The sequence below is a fragment of the Chelmon rostratus genome, chromosome 22, assembly GCF_017976325.1.
Source record: "Chelmon rostratus isolate fCheRos1 chromosome 22, fCheRos1.pri, whole genome shotgun sequence".
In the NCBI taxonomy this organism is placed as follows: Eukaryota; Metazoa; Chordata; class Actinopteri; order Chaetodontiformes; family Chaetodontidae; genus Chelmon; species Chelmon rostratus.
The window spans coordinates 4,335,949-4,352,184 of NC_055679.1; the positions used below are offsets into that span (position 1 = coordinate 4,335,949).

The window sequence follows — 16,236 nt, forward strand, 5'->3', positions numbered from 1 at the left end:
AAAATCAATTTTATCACGGTCATAATATCATTGTCCAGAGAGGGACACCGCTCATAGTGGCAAAAGCAACAGTTGTTGTGCGTGAAAGTGCTTCCAAATCAGGCCTAACTGGAGCCCACTCTTTACTGTCAGCCGACCAAAACTAGTGAAACTCAGCAGCTGACTCATCTTGAGTTAATGAACAGTAAGCCAGTCAGATGTGTGAGAAAGTGTGACTAATCTGTTCAGGCCAGCGGTGAGTCACGCCGGCACGGATCGCCTCCTCCTGATCTGGTTTTTGTTGGAATCGGCCTGGAGAACAGCTCGAACCCCGCGGGGGGACGATAAGGATCTGTAATCTGTGACCGTACATTTCTGGCAGCGCGTCTCGCTGCAGCAGGGGTAGCTAATGACACGGTGGCCTGTTTGCCTCTCCTGATTTATTTGTGTGTTTTGGAGTGGGCGGAGCCTGCCGAGGTCTGAAGGCATGATTACAGAGCCCTGCAGCATCCCGGAATAGACGGGTGTCAGCCGGAAGCCCCGGGAAGCTTGTTAAGGCCGCCATCCACCGCCTCCGAGCAGGAGAAGTTTGCCTGCTGTTCAACGCAGGCCTTCAATTAGGGCTGTTACCACGACAGTGAGGTGATGCCGTGTGTTGTACAGTGATGTAAGCCGGTGGAAGGAGCTCATCTTGTGAGCTAGCGGCTAAACAGCTAATTAGCACGGGGCACTCCACAGGCTCCTGCTTTTTTCATGCATTATTTTAACTGGCCAGAGCTGAGAGTTTGTTTGCTTTTCTATTTGGATGATATTTTTGTGACACACCGACTGATTGTGAGAGAGAGATTTTTTTTCCTAGGATAGCAATGGAATCATTAAATTATAGTAAACCTTTGAAGAGCAGCCCTCACCCTAACCTTAACCCCTAACCCCCGACCCTAACCTTCTTCGGTTTGACAGGTTTGCTATGACCGGATGAGCAACGCGTCTTTCTGTTGCCGTCCCAGGAAAAAGACATTTGCGAGCGCTGCAGGGAGCTCGAAATGTTTGTGATGTGCGTGGCTGTCAGCGAGCGTGCACTTGTGTGTGTGTGTGTCCCTCGCCAACACGATGGTGGCAGCGTCTGGCTCGCACGCCACAGCGCCAGTGAGCCAGACGCTGCCTCACATGCTGTGGTTACCATGGTAAGGTGAGATACTGCTTGTGTCTGAGTGTGTCTCATAAACCTTGCTGTGAGGATGCATGGTGTGTATGTGTGTGTGTGTCTGCTAAAGCGGCTGCTGCAATCTACACGTCTGTACTTTAAGGGCAGAGATGATGGCTTGAACACACTGCTTTGGTTTATGTTGTTTATGGGATTTCAAGTATTTTTTTTTTTTATCCCAGTAATAAAACAGAGTGTAGAGGAGTTAAATAACAGTTATAAAATAAAATGATTCAAAAAATGTTCAAAACATAACTAAGGTTTATACATATGATAAAATATCTCTGAGCTGCACTTAAGATTAAAAACCTGAGTGTGATGAAGACAACACATTTCTTCATTCCTCCGAAATGAAGGGATTTGAACACTGAGTCATGGCTGAACTTCACTTTGTAAATATCGTTCCATGATATTTTATGATGTAATGACTAATGAAACGATTGCTGTTATGAGAGTAATCCACGAACAATGCAGCCATCAGTCATCCCGACACGGTTTATCAAACAGCCACATTACTGAAGCTCTCTTAAAAGATAATTCACAGAGCTTCAAATCAACTCCGAGGTTGTATCGCACATTTGGTCCACGATGCGTCTGTGGATGTTTGACCCGTGACCTGACGCTTTATGAATGGACTTTAGAGACATGCAGAGACGAGCGCTGAACGGGGAGAGACTGGAGGGAAGCAACAGAAAGCTGGAGTTTCAACTGACCGCGTCGCTTTCTATTTGATTTTTTTGCACAGAGATCAAGCACTGTGTATTTTGTCCTCCATCTTTTACAGCGTATTCTCGCAAACCTATACTCTAACTTCCATTAGTGTCTTTTAAGTGTTTTCATAATTGCAGGATGGCAAAGATCCTCTTCCCTGGCTTATTTTTATATTTTACGACTTAAATTTAGCTTTCAGCACTTCACCTCCGTGTTTTATGGCTGTGCGAAGTAAACGACCTGTTGGACCTGGAGACAGTGTAAATCTAGTCCTCCGTCTTCTGGTTTGGAGTCGAGGCCGCTGGCAGGGGAAGGAAGGGTGTTTGTGTTTTAGGATGTGTGTTTTGAGGTTGTATAAAATGACTCCTACTTCCTCAGAGCATCTGATGTATTTCCATCATATAAACACGAATCAGCCGCTGAACGGAACTCCTCTCGGCTTTTTTGTTAGCGAACCTCTCGTCCAGCAAAGCCTCTTCCTACGTTTTGGCCGCGCAGATTCGAGGTCAGCAGGAAATTCGTGCGTTGATGCTGATGCTCCTGGTCATTGGGTTACATTGTGCTTGGTGTTTTATAGTCGGCGGATAGCCATGATTTAGATGCGTCCTTCATGTGCCAGGCTGGCGCTATGAAACCGAATGATATGAGATATTTTAGCATTTTTCCTGGCAAAAAATAATGGAAAGCTACTACATGTAATAGTTCCCTTGTGTGCTACCTTAAAATTTTGCTGCTTTGGCGAATGATTGCCTGTAATTGGCCCTTGTAACCACTGACAGTTTATGAAATTGGTCAACAAACACATCTGTCTGCCTTTTATTCTTGTCTGCCTGCTGCTGTCTGTTTGGAGCTATCATTTCTACTCCTTTGCTTTTTTCTTCCTGACCATCTTGTCATCCCATCTCCCTCTCTGGCTGCGAAATATCTCGCAGACTGACGTGTGCGAGCGCATCCGATGTGGATTGTGCGTCCCAGCTTCTCTTAGCTATACAATTATGTCGTCGTCTCCTCGGGATTTCCCCTGAAACGACGAAGTGGCTTGGCAGGTCGTGGCATGAGAAAACCATGACTGAATGTTTCAGTTTTTAGCAGCACGCTCTTATCTGCTTATCTGGTATCTGCCGGTCAGAGTGAAGTCATTCGGTCAGTGGCAGACTGGAAGTCAGGAGGTGCTGGTAGGAATCTCCCAGATCAGCTTGGAAAACCAGTGAAATTCACCTTTGTCTCACGCTGCAGCAGCTCGTGTACCCACGAGCAAGGCACCTGTCTGTCCAACGGCTTGGATGGAGCTGCACAATGGCGCAGCGGGACCTTGAAGGCAACATGCATGCTTAATCAGTTTTCCTTGGAAAAAATAAGCCAAACAAACAGTGGTGCACTCTTAATAGGCTCTGAGGAAACATTGAGTAAGACTTTGGCTGAGGAGTCAAAGGAGATTTCTTTTGGCAGGAGAGATTAGAGTGAATTGACATGTTTCCGTAAGCCTCATTTTTAGTCTCATGTGCATAAATAGATTACTCGCCGTCATTCTTTCTTCTATTTTACGGCTGTTGTTGCATTTGATTAGCGTTTTATCGCTGCTTTATCATTCTTGTTAACAGGCCGATCTCCTCTCACCTCCAAATCCTCCAACCGCACACACCCAGACTGGGCTGTGATTGACCGTTGGCACGGCAACAAAGGTGCTCCCCGCTCATCCCGTTCACATCCTCCAGATTGCTGTCTGCTCCCGCCTGTTAAAGCTGTTGTGAGGAACACTGTCACGTAAATAAAGTCAGTATTTTTAATCCCTCCTCACCAGCGCCAGGCCGCAAGGAAACTTTGAGTCTGCGTTTTGTATATTGTTCGGCGTGAACCCCCCCCACTTGGGTGTTTGCTAGATTGGAGCACATCCATGTTGGACAGCTGCCTGCCGCTATTACCTCTGGATTAGGTAGGTTTGGAGGAGGCCTCTCTGTTCCACTCCCAGGACAAGATAATGATGGTTTCAGAGGGAGTGGAGAAGCGTCAAACCAAAAAGGTTTATATAGTGGAAATGGCTTCCAGGTGCTTCGATAATGCAGTTGGACACTGACAGTTGTGCCTTCCCCCCGAAGGATTTCTCATGGTTCAAATCTCACGGTTATCTTTCATTTGGACCTCCTCCTCCGCGGACACACTGCAGGGAGAAGCGGCAGATGCTCACAGTTGGATGTCTCCGGGATTATGCAGTTCATCTCTTTTACTGACCCAAGAAAAATGGGTCCGGGCTTCTGCTTCCTCTAGAATTTGCTATTTGACTGCACAGCTGTGCAGCTACATTAGCCGCACTTTCAGAAAAGTCAAACTTACTGAAACTCTGCAGCCCGATCAAGACATTATTATTACCACAGTCTTCCTTCAGTTCCAGTTCGCAAGTTACCGCGAGGCTCCGAGCTGCAGTATCACTGATCTGCCTTTCTGCCACGTGAAGTCAGCTCGAGTCCCCACTCCACTCAGAATGTGTTGCTTCGTCTGAATGTTTGACCTTCACTGTGCAGAATGCAGTTTGACCCGTGGAGGCTGCTTTCACATCATCTGCAGAAGAGGAAAAGTATCCCAGTTTAACACGTGTACATGCAAGCTTGAGTTTCATGTGGGGGCTAAACTAGTATTTAAGATTGTTAACAAGAGTATTAAACATTTTTGTGGACAAACGTATCAGATAAGCATTATTATACAAAGCAGAGTACTTTCATATGTTTTGCAAAGCTTTTGCAGCTTGTCATTATGCACATAGACGCCAGCCTGTAGTTTCTTCTTATGGCATGCAGGGATAATTGCTCTCTCACACGTTCAGGGGGGGAAACAGCATCTTTTTGTTCTACCAAGCTGGCTCGACAGCGATGCTGCCATCCGATCCTGTTTCCATCCCTCCGTCTCCCGGTTTTTCACGACCCAGAGACGGCTACGAGGCAGAGAAACACGGAGGACGCTCCATCGATCCCACTGGCTCATCGCTCATTTAGTTAATGCAGCTTTATGTTGTGTTTAATTACATTTAGGAGCCATGCGGGAGCGGCACCGGTGCCAAGTTGAGGTTTTTCGAGCCAGGGTAGCCACGGCGGAGACCTCTCTCCTGGCTCGCCTGTTTTAAACAGCATTACACAGCTGAATGTCCTCCAAGTGGTTCCATATATGCTCAGACCCCCTGAATGCAATTAAGTTCTTAACCTATTAGACAGCGTTGGAATGATGCCCTGATTAAAGAGCCCATACATTAACAGTCATTCAGCGGAAGCACGTTAATAAATACATGGGAGCTACAGTGAGTCCTGCGTAGTTTGACTTCCTCTGTGCCCCATCTCCTCTGACTCCCGCATCTCATCTCTCCTTTTAACTGGCTCCCCCCGGAGGCTGAACAGCTCCACTGCAGCCTCTGCCAATAATACCTGCGTAGCTGTAGTCACTGCATTGTGATCAGGACTGTTGAAGGCAGCCTATCTGCTCTGGGGTGAGAGCTGGCTGCTTGTTGGCAGCGTTTGGGATCCCTGGCGCCGAGTGGAGAGATCTGCAGGTAGAGAGGAAGAGGAAGAGGGGGCGAGAGAGGAAAGACACTTCATGTGACATCAATAAGGATAACATCTTCACAGAGCCTGGACTTCTGCTGACTGATGCTGGCTGCCGAAAGAAAGAAAGAGGAAGGAGGGTGGGCGAGGGGAGGGGGTTCAATGTGTGTTTGCTTGTGTATGAGTGTCTGGGGAATTTGTAGATTGTCCGTGTATGTGTGTGTGTGTGTGTTGTTGTCGTCTCATCCAGCATGCGTGTCTCTATGATGTCAGTAGTCTCAGTCAGCTCCACAGAAGGTGGTGTTATTGCTGATGTTTTGCCTCTGTCGTAGCGCAGCCTCCGCTTCCCAGAGCGATTGGGATTCAGAGAGGAGAGGCTAACGAGTGCGGGGGGCTGGCAGGCTGAACTCTGAGGAGTCCTGAAGTGAGAGGATCAGCGAGCCGGCGCTCACAGGAGGCAGGCTTCTTACCACACGGCTCTTTGATGCTTGTGCTTTGTCAGAGAGGAGAGAAGAGGGGACCAGGGGTCTCAGGTCAGGTTTGAACCTGGGACATCTGCAGCTACGCCCTTCACCATGTTTCAGAGGGTTTCTTTTAATGATGACTTACTTTTTTGAGATTGATTGCTGTTATTGTGATTTTGCATAGAAGAGACAGGAAAGGCAGGTGAGGGACTGCATGGCACGCGCTGTGCCAGGTGAGACACCACATTTCAAAGCCACTTTTACCTTTCTCCAGCTCAGCTTGACGTTAGGATGGGGAGCAGGAAGGTTTGTTGTTCTCAGCCTTCGCCTTTTTTTGTCTCCTCTCGTCTTTGCCTGATTTGTCTGAGCTCTACTGAAGTCGACTCCTTGTAATTTTTCAAACTGATCTGCTGACAGGGGAGCTCTGAAAGTGCCCGCACCTAGATTTGGAAGAGCTTTTATTGAGCAGCACAGCAGCGCTTTCTTGACGGCTGACGCGTCCTGCAGCTGTTCCAGTTAGGTTTTACAGTGGTACCCCCTTGCTTTACACATTTTGGCAGATCGTATTTAGGTTACTGGCGGTATTTTTAGTCCAGCTTGATCTCTGTGTTAAACAAAGAAATGTGAATCAATCGCACACGCTCAGTTTACGCAGCCATAAAGTAACCAAAGAAGGGTTTTGGCTGCAAACTTAATTATGTCCCTGTCAAAGTGCGAAAACAGTGTTTGCCATTATGATGGCTTCTGCTTCCACAAGTTGACATATTTCAGTTTAAAACAGGATTTTGGAGCACACGCTGTTCCACAGTGGGCAGGTTGGACCATAACAAACGACAGAAAGTGAGTCAGCGTCACAGTGAGCCGTCACGAAATCGAAGACATTCCAGAAGCCGTGGCTTTTCAGGAAAAGTAAGCAGGGACTGAATGACTTGCAACACAACAGAGCAAAAATAAGCTGTTTCTCGAGAAGCTGGAGGGAACTTTTTCGTTTGATTGTATATTAGCGACGTTGCTGTTTATGTAGGTTTTATGAAGCTGTTATAGAAGCGGATTTGAAAGCACTCGAGCTATTTTTTGGTGAAAAAGTAAACCTTGCTCAACCTTGATGGCGCATCTTACTCAGATTTATCACATGTCCAGACTGCTTAGCAGTCCATTTCACTGCAGCTCACTCAGCTCATCTATTTCATCCTGGAGCTTCTGTTTAAACCGCAGCAAAAAGGCAGAAATCATTGGCAGAGTGGTGTTTGATGCATTTGATACAAAGAGGATGAGATTTGTTGGAGTCCAATACAGAGTCTAGTTTAATTATTAAACACCTCCAGTGGCTTGTTTGATCCATTGTAGATTCATATGTGGAGGCTTTCCACCAGTCAGCTAGACAAGTGTTTGCAGACAGGAACGAGTGTTTGCACAGAGCAGGCTTTTAAAGATGCTTCAGTTTGCCTTCCCTGCGATTGTCAGCCCGTGTGAAGCTGAACTGTCTCGCTGTGGTGGTAAACGCTGCTAATCCACTGAAACTGTCCAGATCAAATGCAGATAGTTTGACCTCCAGGCTGGACGGCGTATAGCTCTGGAGGCGTGCGTTTATTGGAATCATATCCCCGCAGGATCTGCAGCAGATGCAGAGGCAGCTGGCTATTTTAGCCACAAATTCGCACCAAATTGGATTCATCCGCTGGGTGTCGCACCGTCCGCTAGGTGTCTGTGCTGCCTTCCAATACCTATAGTGCCACACTGTTTAGTATGCCAGAAAAAGATTTAGGGTGTCCCAATACATAGCATGTCAAATGCAGTCTGCCAAAAAAGGGAAGTCCTACTGCATCTGGTCGTGTTTTGCAGTGTGCAAACCAACATGCTTTACTCACTATTCTGACCCACAATCCTTTGCACACCTGGACTCTGCAACTAATGTATGAGCAAGGGGGTCAAAGTTCAATTTGCAGCGTCAAGACGAAGAAGCACGCAACAGTACTGAGCATGCTGCAGTGCGTGCTGAAGGTAAAAAGAAATGCAATCTGGAATTCAGCCAAAGCTTGTTCCCCACCTCTTCTCCTCACTTCTAACTTGCTCTCTCCGCAAGAGTTGAGGAAGCGACGGAAAGGCCTCTCTGTTTCCATCCACCTGTTTTCGTGTGCATTTTCAATTTTCCTGAGCGGAAATGCCGAAAATTGGAAAAAGTCAGTTTTGACGCTGGTTGAAGTGGAAACGTTGGTGTATCGATAAAAGCAGAGTGCAATGAAAGCAGACTCAGTGAATAAATCATGACGTGCAGCACTTGATTTATTTGAAGAAGAAGAGACAACTGCGTCAGGCGTATGTGCAGCGATGAGGAGACTGTAGTCTTCCTCAGCTAAATGCATGCTTCCACATCATTTTCATTGGCTCATGGTTTCACTTGCGCTCCTTTTGTTACTTCATCTCGTCGCGTCTTTCTTCTTCTGCAAATGTTTAATGGCACCTGACTGGAGAATTAGCACCACCCGCTGTATATCTCAATGCACTCCGCTCCTAATATTCCCATTCCAGTATGGAAACACACGTTAATTCGCATTTCCTTTTGCTTTCTTCTGGAAATTTGGTGAATATTTGAGCCTCATTTGGATGCAAACCTGCAGGAGGGTTAAGACTTTCCCCCCGACGGCGTATCTGCCTCTGTTTCTCTGCAGAGGCATTAATCCTCTGGCCCTGCACCCTTTTAAGGGTAAATGTGAGATAAAGGGAGAGATGTATGGCAGAGGGAGGTGGCTGCTAAAACAATGTAACAGATCAAGCCCTCCTCCTCCTCCTCCTCTTCGTCCCAGGTGTCTGGTGAACTGTCCAGCAGCTTGTGTTCTAGCCCTGGTGGAATTTCCTGCAGCATGCCGTGACTGTAGTTGTCAGCAGGAGCAGCACACACACTCTTAATGTCTCTCCTTCACACACACACACTCTCCATCCTCCCGCTCTCCTGTTTGTTTACTTGCCCCCTGATGGGATGCGGCTTGCGTCTGCGGTGTGTGTTTTTCTGCGCGTCTGTGTAAGCGAGCCCGTTCGTTTTGCGCGCTTTCCCAATGACGGCTCCCATTCTTTCGGGTTTGCACTTTTACGACTTCTCATCACGGAGAAAGTCGAGGAAGGAAACCACAACAGACACAAGCCTCTGAGAGGCGGCGACTTTAAAGGAGCAAACGTTTGGCTTCCAAGAAAAAGGAAAGAGCGGGAGAGAAATGCTTTTAATTGAGGGCGGCATGTGAGGTAAATGAGGGGAAAACCGGATCATTTCATCATGAGGGGTTTTACGAGGGAATTCCTTGGGAAATGTCTACCATTCGAGATGCTGAGAAGTCTGCTCTCGTTACTGAAAGTTCATCTGCAGAGAATCCAGAGATTCTGAAGTCCTACCACCCAGTTTGACTGACAGGAAGCACGGCACCGAAACCACAAGGAAAATCCATCACTTTAATATGAACTTTACATCTGAGTCCACTCTCCTTTTTGACATTAAGGGGCTCTTTTTAAGTGGTCCACCCTCCCCCCACCCTCGTGGAAGATCTTACATTTCTGAGGGGATTTTCATCATTCGAAGTCCTTCATGCTGCTCAGTCCTGTATCGCTTTATTTTTCTTTTTTTTGTTAAATCCAGGGATAACAAGAAAAGTTACAGGCAGCCGTGCAGCAGTTAGTGTCTTTATATGGGCTGGTTCAGGGTTTTTTTTTTCTTTCTGGTCCCAGAATATCAGTTCAACTCCAGCAGGAAGAAAGACGTTCCTCCATGGCTGTCTGTGGAAATTTATATCAAACGCACCCTCTGCACGGTGGGAGGAACAGGATCTCTGTTCTTGTTCATGTTGTCAGTTTTCAGGTGCCGTCTGGTTCTTAGTGAGAAGATTCGGGGTGAAATCTTAAAAAGTTTTGGCGATTGGATGAAATAACTGCGTGGGTGAAGTTTTTTGATGCACGAAGCTGCTCGAAGCAGCATTTCATGGACAGAGGTGGAAGGGACATCTTTTCCCCACTCGTAGCTTCTTCCGTCGTCAAGTTTGTGCGTGAGAAATGGAGCCAGTTGTACACAAAAGAACCTGATTGTTTCAGTCGGTGTCTGCGTCCGCGGGGCCAAGCACTCGGAGGCCAAATGTGATTCACATCTTTCGTCTCCAGAGCCCGGACAAACCGCAGCAGCTGTCGAGGTCAGTCTGTTGCCTGACGGACAAAGCGTTGCTTATTATTCGGCTTATGGGCTCTAATGAAAGACAAAGCGGCTGTTAAGAGGTTTAGGTGACAATACAAAAGATTATCCGACATGCTGCTCCCCTGGGTCTACATGTATAGATGGAGAACTGAATCCACCTGTTGCAGCAAAAGACTTAATTAAGACTAGTTTTATATAAAGACAGTCATTTGAAATGATAGCAAGACTGTGTGAGGTTGGCTTAGTGGTCAGATACTCTGGAACTGTATTTAAACTTTAATCTCAAATTTAAAATCTTTGCGTTGTGAGTGGTGGAGGTGTGCGGAGAGCTGAGCGTTTGGACGGCGCTGTAGAGAAGCCTGAGAGGCAGCGCGGTGTGCTGGACAGGCAGCGTGGAGGAGATGTCAGCGCTTGTTTGTGCGATCAAAGGGTAGAAGATGACTGAAAGGCTAAAGAAGCCTTCAAGACCTCAGCTGTCCTTTGTTTACACTGTCACTGCACGCTGTGTTAACCTCTCAGCAGCCCTCCTGCCCTCCTCTTTACTGCCTATGGACCTTTCTCTGAAGCGCTTTGTGACAATAATTGAATAATTTTGGTTATTTTTGAAAGCTTGGAACTCAAACCCATCAAATGATGAGGACATTAAAGTCCACCATGTTTGTAGTTTCATTTCCTGATGACATACCTAATGACTGAAATGATTTTCAGCAGCCGGTATGCTTGAGCCGGGTCAGTTAATGCAGTGTCATGGTATCCAGAAAATGGCAACCAATCAGATGTTCCTTTGTAAAGGAAACAGTGTCATGAAAGGATGTTGTTTTTAAATGACTGAATTGGTTCATCTCAGGACAAAACACACACACACACACACTTACAGGATGCTTGTTCTGTCGTTGCAGATTTACACAGACTGGGCCAATCACTACCTGGCCAAGTCTGGCTGTCCACGCCTCATCAAGGACCTGAGCCAGGACGTCACCGATGGAGTCCTGCTGGCACAGATCATCCAGATCATAGGTAGGCACACACACACACACACGCACACACACACACACACCCCCCTGCGTCGATCTATTCTCTCTTATCTACTGCTGTGTAGTCTATTATCCGACTCTCCTCTTCCTTCTACAGCTTTTATGTTCAAGTAATCCAGTTCAGCCCTTTACTCCATTCAGCTGTAATCTGCATAATTATCATGACGTGACTGTTCTGTTCCCAGATCAGCGTCATGTCTGACTGCAGGTGTGACTGCCACTGTTTGAACGACATATTAGGAAAGCAGAGATGAATAAATCCATGTGTCATCAGCAGTGATAAAACACTGCGTGTGTCTATAATTCATTCTGCCTGGTAGATGAAGCGACCACCCACGCACACACACTCATGCACGCACGCACACACACACACACACACACACACTGTATGTTTGCTCTTTGTTGTGGTGAGTTGGAGGGAAGCTGTTCTTCTGTCTGATACAGTATTTGGGCCAAATCACAGCAGCTCGCCCTTGTTTTGGGTGCTGGGCGAGCGGCGGTAGCAGAGATCTGTGGCTCTGACACCCAGGGTGAGGAGGCCTGTGTCTCCCATTGGACCCAAGACAGAGTTTACTTCTCTCTCTCTCTTTCTGTCTGTCTCTCTCTCCCCTTTCATGTCTCAATGTCTCCTCCTTCCTGGCGCTCTGCTTCCCTTCGTCTCTCTCTCTGTCTGTCACTCCCTCACAGTTTTTCTGGCTCTCTCCCTCTTTGTCTCCCTCAGCCCTCGTGTCTTTCGTTTCTCTCTCCAGTCTCTTTTTGTGCCGTCTTGGACGTGCTCGTGCCAGTGTTAGGCAAAGAGAAATGTAAGGGATTACAATTCAAATGCAGTAATTGCATTACAGTTACTAATCCCAAACTATAAAAAATGCTTTTCTCAGTGACTCCAAAGTTGTCTTATTTACATGTTGCATCCTCTTAGCCGGCTGCAGGGTGACAGAGCTGAAGATTAACTGCATCGGGTTGGGTTCAGACATATGCAGCCTGAGCGGCACGCTGACAGGATCGCACATTTGTTGGCTCATACAGCCCATGTAGTGGGCAGTGGATGGTGTAATTCGGGCTTCAGGTATTTGATCAAATGCCTAAAATGACCTATGGTTGCTTTTACCTGATGAGGACCTCTTGTGGCCACGGAAAGTATGACAGTTGTGCCTCAGCAGCCTCAGAAGGTGGACGCAGCATGACATTATAGCCCTGCAAGCTCTGCTGGCGAGAAGTCTGAGAGCATGGACTTTCACACTTTTCAGAGCCCCTTCAGACAAATTTGTGATCGTGGGCTACATTCTCATCGTACCAGCATCCTCCCTTAACCATGAGCAAATGCTGTTTAATCAAATTCTCAACATAGAGGTGGGGTATAAGGAAACAGTCTTATTAATCCTTTTTGTAGACAAATCAGGATTCAGGATTCACCTGGTTTTGTTCAACATCAGAGAGTGTGTGAACCCTGCTGCTTGACTGTAAGGATGGGACAGTAAATTGCCTCCAAACTGACTGCTTGTTGAACCCAGTGATAAATAATGAGTAACTGATTACTTTTCTGCTGTAACTTTCCCAGCACTGGCTCTTAGCCGTTTTGTCTGTGTTGTTTCAGACCCATTTCTGCCACACACTCTTTTCTTCTTCTTCCTCTTACATCTTCTGTCTTTGCTCTCTCTCTCTCTCTCTCTGTCTCTCTCTCTCTCTCTCTCTCTCTCTTTATTGCTTTGTGTCTCCATCTCTGTTCTGAACTTTTCTCTTTCTGGGACTCCCTCTCCCTCTGTTTATCACACACACACACACACACATTTTCTTCTCTATTACATATGCTGCCTCTTGCACTGATGCTGTCTTTTTCCCTAAATCTCTCTCGTTTTTTTCAACCCCTGTCTAACTCTCTTGTTCTCTCCAACTCCAACACTCTCTCTCTCTCTCTCTCTGTCTCTCTCTCTCTCTCCCCCCCCCCCCCCCCTCTCTCTCTGTGTTGGATTGAAACTTTACCCTCCCTGCTCACCCGAACAGACAATGAGGCCAAGCTGGCCTGTCAGTAATTCTCTGGCGGCAGCTGACGAATTAGGCAGCTTTGCTTCCCAGACCTTTCCTGCGTCGCTCTGCACCTCGACACACACACTGACACACACACGCACACGCACACACACTCACTCACTCTCACTCATGCATGCTCATACACACATACTCTCCTATGCTAGCCTCAACAGAGGTTTCCTGCTGGATTTGGGCACCTGAACTCAAACGTCAGTGGACGTCAGGATGTTAAAGTTCAGCGCGGGACGACAGTAAAAATCTCATTTCTTCATTTCCTTTCTCACGCAGCGAATGAGAAGGTGGAGGATATCAATGGCAGCCCCAGGAGCCAGTCGCAAATGGTGAGTGTTCCAGCCTAACTTTCATATCCATCTTCATCTACCGTTTAGTGCTGCACGAGAGGGGAATTATGTTTATGAGGAATACTTATGTTAAAGTCTGACTTTTAACCGCTCTGCTGTTAAGCTATAATAACGTTTTTAATTTGTGGTTCTTTTTTTTCCTGAAAAAAAGAGAGAGCAACAGTAAAACAAGCTTAAACTCCCTCATTACAGCGCGGTAACGCAGAGATCACATAACATTTTACAGCGTTCAGGTGATGCTCTCATCCACAGAGCTGTAATTCTGCCTTGCTAAATGTTCTGCTCTGAATTCACTGATCAAGAGATGAGGCTGAAACTGCAGTTTAGTGCATCGATCCATTTACTCAAGTATAATTGTGAGATCCATGAGATGCCTTATACTCAAATGACAGCTGCCTTGACGAATTATTTTTCGGATTTTAATAATAATGAAATGCATATAGTAAGCTTTTAAAATACATTAGTAAGCCAGTGGCTACCAACCTTTCAGCTTGTCTGACACGGACACCCTCTCACGTTTCAGAGCTGAGTTGATCACAACAGACCCCTCAAAACTTCTCATATGTTTTTTAACTGTTTGAGGCCCAAAGATGCCAAATAATCCAATATTTCACACAGAATTACACCTTGAGCAGCTGCATCATTAAAATGCTGGATATTGATTGATGCATCAATATTAACATACCTGTAGTGTAATACACATTATCACCTGAGCTTGAATGCATGTCATTCTTGTATTGAAGTATTTGTACATTGTTGTATTGGTACTGTTAGTTAAATAATGGATTTGAATGCTGCGTCCACCACCTGCCACGCACCGTCACATGGGAGCACCTTAACAAACACCTTTCACTGATTTCCATTTGAATGGTGAGGGAAGGTGTACGGTGGCGAGCAGGGCCGCAGTTTGAGACCAGGCAAAGGCTGAGCCCTGCAGTGTCTGCACAAAGTCACACAGCTGAAATGAATCCGCTCCCAAAGACAACGTTTCGACTCTGATCACAAACCATAACCATCTTTACTGTTCAGAAAGATGGTGATGACAGCGGTAACCTCATGGCCACTTGACCAAAAACGGGGCAGAGCTGTGAGGCGTTCAGACCCTAACATATTTGACTCACTGTGCCGCTTTCAATCATCTGTGTATCTGGCTGCCATGCGGCCGAGCGATGCTGGCGGTGTCGTTTTCCCCTCTGTTAATGAGATGACGGGCTGTATAACCGCTGATTGTCGTCACTGTGAGATAATTGCCCCTCACTTTAACTAGAGTTGACTAAGTGTTTATGCAGTGTTGGTTTGCCCTGGCATCTGCCCTCCTGCCATTAAAAGTGACTAAAGCTGTTTAGCTGCTTCAGCGTACTTTCTTAGCAAGACACTGTGGGCGAGCTGTGTGTTTGGTCCTAACTGTGTGTCAGTATTTATGCCCTTTTGTCCCTTTTTGACCGTCCTCATCTCTGCACCATATTTATTGTCCTAACATGAATCAGCATTTCAAAGTTTCTGCTAATTAGTCATGAAGCCAATGGATTTGATAAACTCTCTGGGGACGCGTGAGGGAAATCAGAGAATCTTTTCAAAAGGGTGCCATCACTGGAACTGGAACGTAGCAGAATGTATTTTACAACTGGTTTCACACATTCGGCGCAGCTTTTCAGCCGTTTTATTTTTCCCCTTCGTGTTGAATGCAGCTGTATTGGAAGCACTCTGTTAGAAAAACAACTTAAAACAAGCAGGAAGGAAGAAAGCGCAAAGGTCACGTTAACCCCGGTGACCCGTGCTGTCACTGTGTGAGTTAAAACCAGCGCTGGAAAGATGAAGTCCTGCGCATTTATTTATTTATTTATGCAGTCAGTCGCATAAAGCGATTCTGGTCCTCGCTAGAAACAGCTGAGCTCACACTGACGCGCTGGTCACTAAGGGCGAGCTGCAAGCAGCACTGCAAGCATGTGGCTCGATATGCCAGCGGCCTCCGTGTGTGTGTGTGTGTTTGTGTGTGTGTGTAGCTAGCTCTTTGTCTCAGTCGCTTGCTAAGCCCATTGATCCACCACCTGCTCTGGCCACAGAGGGTCCGGCCAGCTTGGGAATCTGAAGTCTGAGGAAGCACGGTTGCTTATAGTGTGGGCGCAAAGGGAAGGAAACATCTGACACACACACACACACACACACACACAGACTCATAACAGCCACAAGGATATAGCCAGCTTGCACAACCACTGTTTTGAACAATCAGGTCTTATAGAATGTGAAGGGACAGTGACAGTTGCTCTGATGACATGCTGGCTCAGAGTTTGCATCAGAATATCTGAGACAAAAGTGGTCTGCAGCACAAAGTTGGATATTAAAACAGGCTCCGGACATAAACAAACCCATTTAATGGATTTTTAATATCTGAGTGAGCTGCATAGTGTTGAGAGAAGAAGAATGAGGGTGTGAGTAATTCAGGTGCACTTTGTTTGAAGTGATGACGCAAAACGGACCAACCACAGGATTTTAGAATATTAAAGCATAAATATCTGATTTCCTTCTTCATTAGTAAGAAGTTAAACGTAGTGACCATGCAGTAACTTATCTCTGTTACGGTAACAGAAACCTCTTTTTCCCCCTGTTATTGGTTCGAATTGTTCATAAGATGAGAGAGAGGGTATTAATGAACACAAAAGGCACTGTGAACTGTGGCCTGATTGGCTGTCAGTCAGCACTATAATTTCCCAGCATGGTTCCATGTAGCACTGACGGTGCAGGATGGAGGCTGCCAAACC

The 16,236-nt window shown here is 46.5% G+C and overlaps 1 protein-coding gene across 4 annotated transcripts in view; it reads left to right on the forward strand.

The window, feature by feature from the left end:
* Positions 1-16,236, forward strand: part of nav3 (neuron navigator 3) — a 190,540-nt gene that overhangs the window by 41,856 nt on the left and 132,448 nt on the right. For all 4 annotated transcript variants that reach the window (XM_041963487.1, XM_041963488.1, XM_041963489.1 and 1 more), the window contains exons 2-3: positions 10,956-11,073; positions 13,404-13,456. In XM_041963487.1, the coding sequence (XP_041819421.1) occupies positions 10,956-11,073; positions 13,404-13,456 (171 nt within the window). The remainder of the gene's footprint in view (positions 1-10,955; positions 11,074-13,403; positions 13,457-16,236) is intronic.